Source organism: Bombus huntii, chromosome 14 (genome assembly GCF_024542735.1).
Source record: "Bombus huntii isolate Logan2020A chromosome 14, iyBomHunt1.1, whole genome shotgun sequence".
Taxonomy (NCBI): Eukaryota; Metazoa; Arthropoda; class Insecta; order Hymenoptera; family Apidae; genus Bombus; species Bombus huntii.
The window spans coordinates 3,319,704-3,336,383 of record NC_066251.1 but is presented as its reverse complement, the minus strand read 5'-3'; the positions used below and the strand labels follow the sequence as shown (position 1 = coordinate 3,336,383).

Below are 16,680 nucleotides of genomic sequence, written 5' to 3'. Positions count from 1 at the left end.
TACTGAAAGTTGCCACTTCTTCGCGAGAGAGAGAGAGAGAGAGAAAGAGTTAAAGAGGACAGACCAAGGGGAGTTCTCGTCGCGAATTGCCATAATGATCGAGTAGAAAGTAGGACGAACATCCGTGTCGTTTCTCTGCTTGCGAACAACGAATCCACAAAACGACAAGTTCAGAGCGACTTGCCTTCTAGCATCGATTTCTCACGGAACGATGATACATACGATAAACTGCCGCGTATTTGTAAGTGACGATCAGTGAATAGCAAATGAATACAGAGACAGGAAGCAAATGAGAAGCATCCTTTGCAAAGGCGACTGTCTTTCATGAGAAACATTCGTTTCAAGATATAATGTAACGATGTGGCCAGAAAAGTAGGTCAAAGAAGATTTTGAACCTGATTACGAAACATAGTAATTTAATGCGGTTGATAAATGTTAAAATACAATTATTTTAATAATTGTATTTATCAGTCGGAGATAATCACGCGAATAAAATTTTGATGATCTTCGATTTGATTCATCAGTATAAGTGACTTAATAATTGATGAATATCAACTTCCAATTATTTACTAATTATAATTAATCACGAACAAAACATATATAGAAGCATTACAAGAGTTCTTTATATATTGCAATTAACTGCATTAAAGGATAATACATTTAGACTCCATATCAATTAAAAAAAATCCATTACGTGACAGATATGAGCCTGAATATGCTCTTCAGGATCAACCACATGTATCTAAATTAAATTTAATTGAAAAAACTACAGATCATATAACTATAACAAGTGGAGAAAACAAAGTTATTTTATATACCAGTCCATTTAGAGTGGATTTATACTCTCAGAATATATTGGTTGTGTCTGCAAATGCAAGAGATCTTATGAGATTTGAACATCATCGTACAAAACCGAAGAAACCAGAACAAGAAGAAAATGCTGAAAATGCTGAAATAAATGGCAACAGTGATGGTCCAGATGATGGTACAGATGATGATCCAGGCGCTTGGGAGGAAAGTTTTAAAACTCGTCATAATTAATCACGAAAAGAAGATTTTGCATTTGATTTATTAACGTGATAATTTCATAATCGACGAATATTAACTTCCAATTATTCCGCAATGACTTTTTATTAAATTTTAACCTTTCAATTTTCCATAAATGCATAAACATTCGTAACGCTAGAACCAAACGAGAAGAAATTATTTAATTAATTATCTGTAGAATGACAGGAAAGATCTAAAAGAGGACAAAGGAAAGGAAAAACGACCGCGTTTGGTTATTTTCGTGAGAACTCACAGGGTTAATGCTACTTTATACACTTTTGCAGAGCAAACGAACTTTCCATCAGACTTCCTTATATCTTTTATCAGGGAATTCTCAAAGGTCTGAGGTTCCAACAGGCAATTGAAAGTACTCTAAAACCACCGACAGATATATTAAACTTTTTCCGTTGAAGAAGTGCGATCTCTTTTTAAAAGAAATATATCCCCGTGCGGCTATTAAATTTATATTAACCTTCGAAAGAAACGTTAAAAGAAATGTCGCCAATTTAAAATATATATTCGAGTGGATTGTAAAAAATATACGATCGTATCGTATCTGTAGGCTGTTAAGAGCATCAACGAAAATAAACGTTAAATTTCCGACTACATTTGCTACTTCCTGCGCTATCGATCGTCTCGAGTCTATTGCCTTTTTGCCTACTGTCAATACAACGATTGCCTCGTTTCACGTCACCTTTAACGTCACTCCTTTTTCCTAACTACCGACCGACTCGTTTTATCGTTTCCTTTTCAGACGACAAAGATTCGTATAAAAGGAAGAACGCGCGCTAGATATCGTTCCCTAGCGACTGTTTCGTAGCATCGAGTTTATACTTTCAGATGATTCCGATTGCTTCTTATTTTGCCTGGAAACACAGGGGAGTATGGTGTCCAATCGAAAAATAAAACAAAAATACGTTTGGCATGACGAGTTTATCGATGAAAGAGAAACCATGCTGTTTCTTTTTTTACAGAATAGTTCGCTATAGACATTTCGTTTCGAACGGAAAAATACTCACGGCGAAACATTTTAGCTGTTTGTATCAACGGAAAGTCGATCCACAAAAATAACGATTTTATTTTTGACGAAACGTAGCAAGCGATTTTTCACAGAGGAACAAAAAACTTCCGCAGGGTCGTGATTTTCAAACGCTTGTCACGATGCCAACACCGTCTGCCAAGAGGACATCGAAAACTCTGTTCCGCGAGCAACATTTAGCTTTTTAATCCAACCAGGGAAAGCGATTTTCACATTTCATCGACAATGTACACGGTCGTATTCGAAAATCTTTGAAACACCGCCGGGTTCGATCGTCAGAGAAAGTATCAAAAACATTTCATCGAACAAAACTGTTTTATACTATCCACGTAACCGGCGCGAACAATTCCCGTAAACTTGAAAATTTCCTATTGACGACGCGGTTGCACGAGGAAAAATATTTTCCATAATTCCGCTCGAACGTGTTAAAAATTTACTCTTCTGAGATTATACTGCTGAGTAAATTTTTGGAATCGCTACTGAATAAGAAAAGGAGCTGGATCCTCTGAATTTTGTTTCTCGGTCTACGTTTCACGCAATGAGGAGCACGAAACATATTTAAACAGTTTGACATGAGATAACTTAACCGAAATTATTGAACATCTATACCTAACCAATACTAATTGAAAGTCAGTGAGAAAAGAACAAATTAAACAAGCTGAAACTATTTTGAATTGTGAACACTATGGAAAGCAAATTACCTTACAAAGAAACGAAGTGTTATACTATCTTTCCCTAAAATGTATCAAGATAATTTCGAATAGAAATTATCTTGAGATATAAAACTCGAGATATAAAACTGGAATGAAAGAGCAATGAATAATTGTTGCTTGCAAAAGTAAATAGATAGAATAGGCCATAGATTCCCAAAATATAGTTCGCGTTAAATGTTAAAACGTGTGAGCTGAGTTTACAGATTCGTTGGAAGAGTAGATGGCGAAAAATTATCATTTTTGAAAATGATTATTACTAACCTGCCAAAGAATTTCTAATACAAACGTTACTATAATAGTATAAGCAAATAGAAATTTTTTAGCTTTCTTTGGTCGGTCATTGAATAATCTTCGAGGAAAATCACCGAATACAGGAAGTGCACTTTCGATTGATCAATGACAGAAGGCAGAACGAACGTATCTTTGTTCGATTTGGAACAACTGACCAATAATATCCTTGGAACTTGATACGAGCACGAATAACTTTCCCCAGGAGTCCCATTCTACTTGGGAACTCGATGAGTGAAAGAAAATCTTTCCTAATGTACGAGCTTTTCTTCCGACAACACGAAGTTCCGCAAACTTCTAATACCCGGTAATAATAAGAAAGGACAAGTACTCCAAGTTTGTGCAGGAAAATTACGGCTGAGAAACACGAGATTCGACTTCCCTTTCGAAATCATCCGAAGAAAAGGGTACGAACGTGAAGAATGCACACGTAGTTCTTGAAATAAGATAAAGGTAGGTGCAGAGCCTGGTACAAAGACCAAACGGCAAAATTGAAAATCGATAATATGCGTAGGATGCGAAGCATGTAAGTAGTAAAGGTCCGTGTATGGTCAGCCATTCATTCGATAAACAGCCACGCGTGGTTTCATTCATGAATACCTGAAAGGAATTTAATTTCTAAGCTATATTTACAAAGTTATTTAGCTATGGAATGCTATTGTATTTGCAAAATTATTTTGCTATGCAAATAAGTTTTCTATGTTATATCTACTTCGTTGTAGTCCATATTTTTAATTTATGTTATTGTTTTGTATTATGGTGACGAGCATTTAACTAGGAATATTTTGCTTTCTCATTTATCGCTGACATTTACGATCGTTTTTTTTCTGCATTAATATCATTATTAATGATGTTTTCGCGCACAGACATATCGACAGATGTATTGTAAACATTGATTATTAATAAATATTTTAAATGAGTATTCGAAGATTTCTAAAAATAAAAGTACGAAACAATGTGCAAACGGAAAACCATTAGTTTATAATAGATTATCAGATTAAAACGTACTACCTAGCAGATTGACTGACATCGCTGGCATACGTACCTGTTGCTCCTAGTATATTCAGGTCACCATTAAACTAGACGAAACGTCGATAAAGTGTGTACCATAAAAATGAACAGGCATCACTAACAGCTGACGACGGTTTTGTCTAGAGCAGAATTTTAATAACATCGTTTATCACTGCCGATGAAATTCAGTACATCGGTCGATCATGACAAATGATTTTTTTTTATAGACGAAAATAACTAAAATTCCTCGCCTTATTTTTTATACCAATTCGCAATTTTTACAAGTTTCATGAATACCTTTTTTAGAGAGAGTTTTAACTTCTTTAAGCATACTATTACACCTTTAAATGTTTTTGTATCATTTACGATGACTCGTGGACAATCTCAAAATCTGAAAAGTCTGTAACTCAGATAACACAAACATAAATAACGTTGTAGGATTAAAAATTGTCGGGTTCCGATTGGAATTCAACTTCCAACGCCTCCATATATTTCTACGTGATTACATTGCGGATGAATGAAAATTCCCATTATGGTCGTTGGAATACGGTTGAATATCGATACTTCGATTTCCAAGGGAGAAATATCTGTGCAACCATTGAATTTTATAAATTCATGTACACTTTGTTTATGCCAATTCGTATCTTTAACGATTTGGTTTCAAAAAAATATTTCCCTACTCAACCCTCATTCGTTTCTCATTACGTTATTTCTAATTGGTCTATGTTCATGTAATTTGCTCTAGTAAATACCTAAACTCAGATAAATCCGGATAATCCACTGTAAATAATTTCGTTACGCACGATATCGGATATAACGCGTATTTTATAAAATTTATGCTTCTCAAAGATATCGTGAATATATATGATACGATTCTCAGTGATACGTGGGCGTGTAACTTCTGGGAATATTATTCAATTAGATGACGCATTCACGCGTAGTATCGAACATACGTGACCTACGCGACACACGAGGCAAAATATCCCTATCGAAATGCGAGGAAACCTATTTTCGCCGGGATTTATGTTTTACTTTCCTGCTAATTTCGAGACCAGCTACACTCCGAATAATATCACCAACTACGTAATATACAAGCTGTATTGCGTCAAGCAGGTGAAAAGCTGCATCACGCATCGATGCGCTTATTCTAACAAGCGCATCATCGAGGCACTGGTTTTCAAGTAGAACAGAATTATTTATCTTCGGCGAAGAATTTGTAATTTGTTTGGTAACGTTTCGTTCGTTTATGTTCTCAGGAAGGAATTCTTTGACGTTTTATCGTGCCTAGACTACCGTATCACGAAAGCAATCCAATTCTATTGACAGAAATTACAGTCAATTTTCTGGCCCGAGCCAGAACTACGTTCGTGCGTAATAATATCTATGAAAAGTGGTTGCTCGAAACGGGGTTACAACCGGTTTCATGGATCGACTAAAATTACGTTTCAAATGAACCCATGCGCGTATAACTTGCGCCTAACCGCGCGCAAGTTTCCGAATCGTGGATTCTAAGAAAGATAAAAGCAGAGTTTCATCTCGCTATTCAAGTTAAAACATTATAAAGATTTAACATTTCTGTGAATTTAATGATTTCGGATTATTCCAAATTCCAATATTTCCGGCGAATTTCTAACAGCTAAGCGAAACGCGATGCAACGTTCACAGCCATGGCGAAAAGTTTTATTGGATCGAAAACTGATTCGACGAAAACTCTTTGATTTTAAATTTCCTCGACCTTTCTAGAGAAATCGCCTTCTTATTGCTTACGCCTAAACTCCTGTGGTAAATTTCAGAATCAAGGATTCTGAGAAAAGCGAATGCTAGAGCAATAAAGTTGTAGCTTGTTATAAAAGTTGAACCGCTGTAATCATAAAATATTCAACGTTTCTACAGATACGAAATATTTCAGACAGTCCCAAATTGAACTACTTCTGATGAATCTCCAACGACTAAGAAAAATGTTGCAAACCATTCGCAGTCATAAAAATTTTCATCGAAAGGTAAATTAAATAAAATATTGATAATTTCTGTGGATCCAACTATCTCAAACAATTAACGTCTAACAAGTAAATAAAATATTAAATAAAATATTATATAAACCATTTCCATTCATACATAAATATCGATTCTTGTTAAATCCTCTTCGCTGAACTGCTAGAAACTGCTTTTGTCTTGAAACGAGCATTTTTCTACAGAGATCGCCATTCTATCGCACGAATGTCCTTTCGCCTTCGTTGCCAGCTAACGTTCAGGACATTATGTCTTCTCTACGAGGGAAATGGGAGCCAACTGAGGAAAAGGATACCCTTTCTACCGCGAATAACGAATAAATCAGTCGTCTGCCGCGTCGTTGCTTTTATTTCGCAACCAACTGTGTTCCTTCTTCTTCTTCCTCCTCGGCCAGTAACACGAGACTAATGTAAAATATAAAACCGACCTACGAACTCGGCCAACAATGTCGCGATAGATAATAATGATTGAACGCGTTGCTTTCCATGGTTCAGCGTAACCAAGAAACGCACCTTCGGGCGATGAATTAATAACGAGCACACCGTAACCTGCTTAGTTTCTTCGACGTAAAATCCTATTTTTTTTTTTTTTTTTTTACTTACTTAAAAGTGCAAGGATAATATGAAGATAATTAGATTCGATTAACCCGTTAAGAATTAGCAGCCAAGTAAGCCGTGAAATTCATGGAAAATGTAGTCCACTCATGGTGAATTAACTTCCAGACTGTTTCGTAAATCTATAAGAGAATATTATATTTTACATTTTCACGATATGCCACGATATCGGTGGTTTCTTGGGAGCAACCGTGTTTGCACTTTACACTTTGCACTTTGCACTTTGCACTTGCATTTTGCACCAACGTTTTTCGTAGACGTTACAGTCTACTTCTTCGGGGTAGACTAGTTTCAGGCTTTCCCTAAAGAAATAGACTGCAAAGTGCAAACACGTTCGCCCCCGAGAAACCAACATAGTGATATCAATAGTGCTACGAATAATTTAGCTTGTTCGAACTCAGCGTAGATAGCGATAGAAATATTATTAAACAAACCCTTGGAATTTTTATTCGTAACCGATGTTTTTATTCCATAGCGATGTTAAGAGTTAATGACGTACGCTAATTGTAAACGAGCAATAAATTGAGAACATGTCGTTATCGCGAAGGTGACGTTTAACTGTGAGATTATTAACATAAAATCTTACAATTGACGCGATAGATCACTGTAATTTAGAAAAAAAGGATATGAATTGTAATGAACATTTCTTTCTAGATGTACGTAGACTAGTGGGAAAAAAACGCGGTACGCAGTAACATTATGCAAACTTAATTAATTCATGCGCAATCGTAAAATCACGCGTGATAATAAATTATACAATAATAGGAAGTTGATGATGATACGAAATGACCATAAATCGAAGTCCACGTCGCGGAATAAATTATTAATATACACAGGGACGAACGTGTGATTTACGTGATATTTAGAAAGTAACGCAACGAGAGGAAACGTTTTTCACGGAAATGTCAAATAATTGACTTTGACGAAGATACCGGAGTCCCATTTGGGACAGTTTACATCCTACTTTTTTAATATATTTTCTTAATAAGGTCCCGACAACACCGCGACTTCATTTCGAGCGATAAACAACGATTGAAGGAGTCAGCTATTAACATCTTCAAAGGTTCGTCTTGCATCCGGTGGATATTTCACGAGCAGCAACAACAAACAAACATTACTTTCATTTCGAACACATAAATCAACGAGAGAGATTCTAATTTTCTATTCAAACAAAACTGTCGATCAAATAAGAAAAGCAAAAAGGTTTATGATCTCCAGAGGTCAGTAAACGAATGGGTAGTTCTATTTAGTATTTCAGAGACCTATTTGTTACACATTGTAGTGTTCGAATTGATCGCATTCCGACTAAATTCAACAATTTCTGTGCAATGAAATTTCGTTTGCAGTGTAATTGCAATAAAACCTGATTGCTGAATAATGACTATCGAAATAAATCATCGAATTACTTAAAGCAGCGGTCGTTGTGATACAATAAAACAAAATGTTACCAAAGATCAGTATTTCACTAAACTTTTCCAATCGCTCCAACTGTAACAAATAAAATGATGATAATGGAACAGAAACATGATAATGTTCATGGTACTAAATATGCCCTTTGTTCTTAATGGTATTAAAAATGTTTACATAGTTTCGAAGAATTAAGAAGATTAGTCGATTATTTTCAAACAACTAGATGAGAAAAAACAGATTCTCCCTAAACAGGGAACGGTGCTACTCGATCTTCATCAAGGATCTTCTTCAAGGAGACAAAAAACATCAGCAAGAATATGTGTCTATCGTCTTTATTCCAAGATGGTATCATTGACACTAAGAGGCTCGAATTGAGCCGATAATAGATTAAATCACGTCCCCTTGGAACGAACGACGAAGAGAAATAAATCACACGAAAGACACTGTCAACGAAACGTCAGCGATTCAACTCGCTAACTCACCCGAATTAACACATTGACTGCCACAGTCAATCGTGATCATCGGTGAGCCGCGTTATTAAACTTTTTAGGATAATTAAAATAACATAAACTTCGCGGATTAAAAAACGTTCGACAATGTGAATGATTCAAGTACCATTGTCGGAAGAAAATATTTTTCGAAAATTAAATAGTTACAATTAGACTGTGGATTTTTATGCAATTATGAAAAATACAAAGGTAGAAAAATGCACAGAAGGCGCGTGATATGCAAAAACATATAAAAAATCCAAAGTACAGTACTCTTTGCAATATTTAATACGTGAAAAAAAATTCTTCCTAGGTCATACTGTTTTAAATGTTTTCGTGAAATTGCGAATTTGCATAAAAATCCGTGGTATAACCGTGGCGTAGTATATTTCAATCTGCGGCTCGCAAAATATATAAAATTCGCGCGGTAGTTAACGCGTTAAACCATGGCCACGTATAAAGCAATAAGATGGTTTTCAAAGGGCTGCTACTGCTTTTCCTAGTGACCCCTTCGACTCTTCCCATGGCAACCCTATTCCCTTCTCGAGCAAATAGAAGTATCGTCGAGGGATCATTTTTATCTCGCGGAAGGAAATTAGCAGAGTGCGTGAAAAACGAGCAAGGGTCGAATACGAGATCTGGCAAAATGTTTCTTTGGAAAATTACTTTCGAGATCTCGCGGCGGGGACAGATTAATCTACGTACTTTTCGTGCTGAAATTTAACCGACAAAGGGGAAATTCTTCAAACGATGTCCCTTATAAGCGATCGTTCCAATTAAATCCACGTTGGTATTTTTCGATCCCTGTTAGTTAAAAATTCACCTAAAAGGACGAGACATCGAGTAGCTTATGCCGAGATTATGTAAATTGCAATGATGAAAAGCCATTAGGAATTTTCTATCTTAAGAGGTAGTTAATAATTGGACTACGGATGTTCATGCAGTTATGGAAAATTGAAATATAAATACGTGTGTTGTTTATTCGACCAATCGCGGGGAGACGTAGTCGCTAGGAGAAACGTCAACGGGGGTCGTAAATCCCCGTTACGATTATAACAATCGACGCCACGAATTGATCGATCCCCTGATTTCCGTTGAGATAATAAGGGGTGATTGAGTTGGTATAACACTGGGATTCACAGTATTATAAAGTATGTATTTCCAACACTTAGTTACACTGACATAGAGAAATAAATAGTTAACACCTAGTTAAGAACTAAATAGTTAACACGAAGATGCGATAGATATGTACGCTAGAGCAGGGCTCTTATAATGGAAATTAATGTGTCAATGGACTTAGCACTATGATATGTTGAGGAGAGAAGATGTATGTTCGACAACACCGAGAACCGACAAAAGATGTGCGTGAAGTATGCGACTCTCGCGCTATGTGTAGACTGCCGCGTTAGGCGTTAGTTGGTCGACTGTCTGTCGCTCTTTTTTTAATACGGAAGAAAAGTTCGGTGTGGGTGTGCCCCTGTGCCTAAAGAACGCGGATTCGTTGGTCCCACTTTCGTTAGGAAAAGTGAGGGTAACGAACCGCGGTGTCGATTGGTCATGCTGCACTACTGCTCGAAGGGATGAGTAGGGAGTCTTCTACCATCGTGGTGCGTAAATGACTGTGTGTGTGAGAAAACCTAGCCTGTTTTATTACAGGGCTATTCGGATTTTCCTAATGGGTGCATACCCGCTTTCTCCGTGTTTTAAAGGCGATTAATAAACCCAAGGACACCTCTAAAACCGACTGTGTTTCGAGCATATTTTTAGGCTTTAGCAATTCTTCAAGACAATCGGATTGAAGACATATAGCGAAACAATGCAGGGAAGTGAAAGTTATGGTGGGTCCTTAGGTTTATTGAGGGTCGAAGTGCCGTTACGCAGGTCGGTTGTTGTCCGGTCGCGCGGGCTGGCGTGCAAATGTTTTAGGCGTCGTAACATGTGTAATATTCCAAAACACATAAGATATTCGAATGCACTAATCATTATAAAATTTGGGAAACGAAATATATCTCCATTTAGATTTTCTATTTCTTTAGCGTTTATAAAAATATAAACATGCATACGCATCGATAGTCTGTTAATAATCTCTCTCGCAGACCACAATTTCTTTTGTTATCGACTTACTTCGTAAAAAATGAAAAATATGTATTTTCTAAAGCAGTAGAAAAGATACGACTAGTCACAGTTGACCAAGTTTGTTTAAAGTCGGTTAAATCCTAAACGTACGAACTATCCGGTGCAATTAAACATGTTGGCAAGGGACGAATAAAGTCGCTTAAGACAAAACGTAACTGAACCGAACGATGTAAAAGAAGAGCGAACCACCTTGCCGTGTATTCGGCATTGGGCTGTTTCTCGGATACGTAATTTTAGAACTTGGCACAATTCGATTTTATTTTCATTCGGGCCAGAACGTCGCGGCGCTTTCTTGACAGCGTGATCGTGCACCATCTCGGCCAGACAACGTGTCTCGATTTCTTCCACCTTCTCGATATGAAATTTTACCATCTGTCGCTATCGTCGATATTTCAAAAGCGTTTACTCGAAAATTCTAAAGATACGAGGATTAGCCAATATTAGCGGCGATTTCGACGAAAGAACAGCAAATTCCCGTGTACCGTTCAAACAATCATAACGTCAGAAATAAAAGAGATAGAAAAGCAATGGTCAAAGAGGTATTCTCCATTCCCGTTTCCTGTAATTTTCTTCTCGAGACCCAGTTTCCGGACGCAATCAACCTCGAAGAGGAGATAGAATAATTGGTATTCACACTCGACAAAAGCTGCACTGTCGAAAACTCGCTATTCGATAAACCGAATCGGAATGTTTGCAACGGAATTCGCGATGCTTCGACGAATCAAACGTTGCAATTAAAACAATCGAGCATAAACGGTTTACAGCGCAACGCTTTACATGATCGAAATAATCGAACGCCGTTAGGTTTACATTGCGTCGTGCCAATCGCCAACTTGCATGTGGATGTTCACCGTTCAACCGACTTAACTTAGTTATCCTTGTCCTGGAGAAATGCATTTTCCAAAGGTAAATTCATTCGTCGAAAGTTCGCAGAAATTGGACGGTTCGTAAAGAAAGTTTTTGCGAAGCCAGCGATGTCAACGACATTATGGCTTTGTCTTTTCTTCTGTTACCGCCAGTCGCATATCGTAACTCGCATCTTTCCAGAAGAAGCTCCTTCGAATACCGAGTCCCAACAAGGGATGAAGCGGTTAGAAAATCAATTTGACGCGATCGCAGCGAAACTACGTCGAAATCCAATGTAATTTTAAATATTTGTTTGGAAGTAAAATAAAGCTCAGAGTTAGCGTTTCTCGATGACGAGTGTAACGCTCTGCACAATGCATATTATATATATCAAAATCAATGTATCATAAAGGAAACTCGCGTAACGCGTGTGCTAAATGATAAATATCAGCAACGACAGCCTGATAATTCCATGAATTAATGCACGTTTCAGATACGAACTAATAAACTACCGACCGCAATTCCACGTTTCGGGGAACCTCGATGAATATCTGTTCTAATATTCGGTCAGGGATTATCACGCGTTTACATTGCACGTTGTGATTCTATTATAGAATTAAATTCTTCAAAATATAACAAAATCGTCGTTGATAAAACAACATGATCGAATCATGAGACGATAAAATTGAACATTACTTGGTAACGTGTGACAGTTCTGTAGATCGCAGTTACCAGCAAAATCCTGTTTACTATACAAACTGCTGTCTATCGTCTACTTGTTGAGTTAGGATTCTTGATAAAATAAAATTACACGTTTTTAAGTTTTATAAAAATCCTCCCCCACCGTTTTGTGTGCCGTTGAATTAGAGTTGTCAACTGAATATTCGATAAAGGGACTCACCTTTACGGGAATGCAGAAGAGTATGAGGAGGAGATCGGCCGTTGCCAAGCCACCCAGGAAGACATTAGTCGGTGTGGATGGTAGAGGTCTAAGTCTCGGGCACAGCGTCGAACCGATGATGACGACATTTCCTGAAATAAAACCATTTATTGCACCGTTCTCATCAAAAGTAGATAATTAACACGTTACCTAAAGCTGAGCAGTTTCCACCGAAAAACAGTGGCAAAGTCAACTAATTTTTACAATTTTACTTTATTTTAATTTTTTTACTTTAATACAAATACGTATCTACTATTTTTAGCTGCTCTTTGAGTCAAAGTTTCATCCCTTAAACTTGAGTTACCGCAGCTAAGAAATACCTATTTACTATTTTTAGCTGTTCTTTGTCCGCGATTTTTCCGCGAAAGCGACATTTCGCAGAAAGAAATGGCGAATTTTATACGTTTACAAAATTTATGTAAATATATTTGTACATCACTGTACAAAATTGCAACGCACAAGTATTAAGATAAATTCTTTGAATGATATAACACGGCGTACGTTTCTATCTAATAACTGTCACGTGGACAGCAGTGACAAAATAGGAAGTGGATGATAAAATTAATCATCGTGTCGTCGCATTGAACAACATTTTTTCTAGCTAAACCACGCAACCCGGTATCTATATACTAATGATGATAACGTTGCGAATGTTTCAACAACTCTAAAACACTAGATCCATTTTGGAAACATTTTATTGTTATTTCTACTTTTCTTCATATTTTATTTAATATCGCTATCTTTTTCACAATTTTCCTGTTTCCTTCTTCGCCAGATACTTCGGAAGATGGTATTTGACTATTAGAAAGGGGAAGGATCGATTTTCTGGAGCCGACTTAACAGAGGATAAAGAAACAAGACCACGAGACGGTTTTTCCGCGAGACAAAGTACCATCTCACTCACCGACTAATCCGAGGAAAAACGTGAGGGAATAGACGACGAGAACGGGTGCCAGTTCCTCCCAGTCGAAGTGACTGAACGACTCGTTGAGATCGTAATCGATAAAATCGGTGGTATTTGTCTGGTTCGACATGGCGACGATTAACTTCTTGACAACGACACTTGAAAGGTTGCGTCCACTTGTCTATATCTCATCAGCACGTTTTCCATCGTGCACGCTTTTAAGCACTTTGCTCAGTTGTACTGACGATTTGCAACAATACTCTTTCTAACGAAATCCCTTGAGAATCCGCCCTTTCCGTGTCGAGAAATCTTCTTTCGCTCGATTTTCTTCGCATGCTTCCCTCGTCAACGGTTTTAGACACTGCCGCGTTGATACGTTGCCATAATCTTTGCCCTGCAGGAAGAAAACAATCGAATCAATCTTGGAATTGAATTAAGCTCCAGACGAGAATCAACGTTCGCGTGACATTTCATTCGCGGTGTTTTTTCGTTCAATCGATTTATAATATGGAACTTTGGTTCTTAAGATCGGAACTATCGATGACTAAAATATAGAACTTGTAGAAAAGTTCAACAAACAGTGTAACAAGAAATAGGACAAATTTTATAGTACCGTAACAAGTAGCTTTTATCGATATGTTGTAGGAAAAATCATTAAAATCTCTAAGAATGAATATCTTTTTATATATTTAATCTGTATAGCGAGCTTCCATAGAGGACTTTTGTTTCATTGTTGGCTGCTTAATACTCGATCAAAGGATAATGGAAAACCCGAATATTGGGTGACAGCAAAATTTTGTACATCAAATTGTAGCGTGATATGATCCTAAGTTATCTTGTAACTCAACGTTGACGTACATGATCGTTTTAGATTTCGACAAATAAAAATAGTAAGACGATCGAGTAACCAGCGGTGAAGTTAGAAACTAACTGTTAAAGCAACCTGCGCAAACAAATAACTCGTTGGCTGAAAGGCTCTTTAACTGGTTCAACAGAAAGCTCTGAGCTCGGTTTAGAAGCTACGAATACCACAATTAGCAGTCTCTTTAAATACACAAACCGCCCTGCAATTTCGTCCACATAATGGCCATTGTGTATATATTTCCAACGTAAATTGCCTACATTATTCTCCACCGTGAGATTCCACTTGCAAGCAATGTCCACGTATATTCTTCGAGGAGCAAAATATAACGCAAGATTAGAAGATGTCGAACACATTCAACAGAATCACTACATGAAAATCATAGTGATATAAATGAAAATTTTGACAATTTAGATCTCCTCGTATTATTGAAATTTGCAGAGGATTGTAGAGGATTGATAGTTAGAAATTTGCTATTAGAAAATTGGTATTTGAGATAATAAATAAATTAATAAATACAGCTAATGTCGTCAAGACGCTCGTACTAAAGAATTTGTTAATCACAGTGTGTAATCACTGATTAGATCGCTAATGGATATTCGATAGATACCCGTAGATACTTGTAGATACTCGTCGATAACTGATCGATAACTGCTAGATAACTGACTTCCTTACGATCGCGTCCGTTTATTTATACTGGCCTGGGAAGAGTCGGAAAATTTAAATTCGTATTCGTTCGACGGTTGCACGTAGCGGCGACATTGTTTTTCCCGGAGTTCATTTATTATTACATTGCGTGTTTCCTAACGATATTGATACTCCGAGGCAAAACAACAACATGATTCGAATCGTCCTCTAGCTCATGTGCCGCTACAAATTCTTATAAGCAGATATTTTTATATACACAACGATAACTTCTTCCATCTATTGAAACCCGCAGCCTATTTAGAAGTATTATCTCTTTAGCTTCATAATTAATTAAATTATAATCTAACTCTTTGTTATAATTGTTTTCATGACTTGAAAAAATATTAGGTCGTGCGAAAAGGTCGTTCTTTCAAGTTCTATTGATTCTATTGGAACAAAGTGGATCATACGTAATTCAATAAAATAATATAAAACAAAAAATGTTCTGCATCTATTGTTTCTTTGTAAAACGAAAGAAACTTTTGAAGCAGCCTAATGCAATGAATTTCTTGTAAGAATAATCGTAAAACACAATTTCGTGAAAAACAGCAATGAACCATTATCAAAATTTCGATTTTGTCAAATCCTTCATTTTCATATTATTATTAAAATTCTGAATTACGAAGATAATTTGTAGGTATGAAAGAAGACTCGACTTTCGAACTTTCGCACACCATAATTTCGCAAATTTCCTGGTTACTGCATCCGGTGTAAGCTTGTGTCACAGATTCGAGAAAGAAGGGAACGGAAGTGGTGAAAATATGGAACAGAACATCCTGTGTTTTCTCAGCCTCGATTCGGTTTAAAAGGAAAGAAGCAGGCGCAACGATGCTCGGGAACTTGTTTTCGAGATTTCTAGCACGATATTAAAGCGCGATTCGAGCTTTCGCTAAAACGGAGCCGTTAAAATCGTCAAAACGTAAAATGCATCGCGTTACACAGCTATGACCTCGTTCACGAGCTTCATTAAATCCGATTGGCAATCGAAATTCGTCTCCGCCGTGGAAATTTTATTTCGACTCAGCGAAACTTCCTCTAGGCGAGTATTTAGACAGTTCCTTAAACATCTTATCGATATATTAAAAAGTTTGCCCTCTTTATCCATGCGGCTGTCTACAAAATTCACAGCGTAATTCAAAGAAAATTTAAAAGATTTAGACTTTTGTTAAATTACACGTGCACCGTAATTTTTGCCATTTAACGAATAGCTTTACAAATTAAAAATCTCCGCTCCAATTTCATCGAACACTTCATAAAAAGATACGAATCGCCCAGAAGCAACATCGATCGACCCCATAAATCGAAGAGTAGAGAAGAATAAGTTTACCTCAAAATTTATTTGTCCTATCTTCTTATGGAAATAAGCCAGTTGTTTCTTGGCAATTAAACCCTAATCGCGTAGTTGTGGAACGAAGAAATGAGAAATTTACAAAGGATACGATTGAATAGGCCTTTTAAAGCGCTCATATATAAAATATAGGAAACTTAATAAATTTTCTTAAGAACTTAACGGTACGAACGGTATAATCTGTGGGAAAATCTTTTCTTTATTATTATTTTATTATTATATGTATATTATTATTTACGTTACAAGATTTACTTTCTGGTATGGAAGATCAAAGGCCGATGCAGTTTCTCTAAATTTACCTTCACAGTCGAGTATCATATTTTATCCTTATCGCCAT

General features: G+C 36.7%; 1 protein-coding gene across 9 annotated transcripts in view; it reads right to left on the bottom strand.

The window, feature by feature from the left end:
* The window catches only part of LOC126873093 (QRFP-like peptide receptor), an 82,469-nt gene that overhangs the window by 47,342 nt on the left and 18,447 nt on the right, over positions 1-16,680 (bottom strand). For 8 of the 9 annotated variants that reach the window (XM_050633612.1, XM_050633611.1, XM_050633610.1 and 5 more), the window contains exons 2-3: positions 13,447-13,840; positions 12,504-12,634 (exon numbers count right to left, since the gene is read on the bottom strand). In XM_050633612.1, coding sequence (XP_050489569.1) covers positions 12,504-12,634; positions 13,447-13,576 — 261 coding nt within the window. In that variant the 5' untranslated portion in view covers positions 13,577-13,840. Of the gene's footprint in view, positions 1-12,503; positions 12,635-13,446; positions 13,841-16,680 lie in introns of those variants that run through there. The other variant, XM_050633617.1, reaches the window with a different exon arrangement.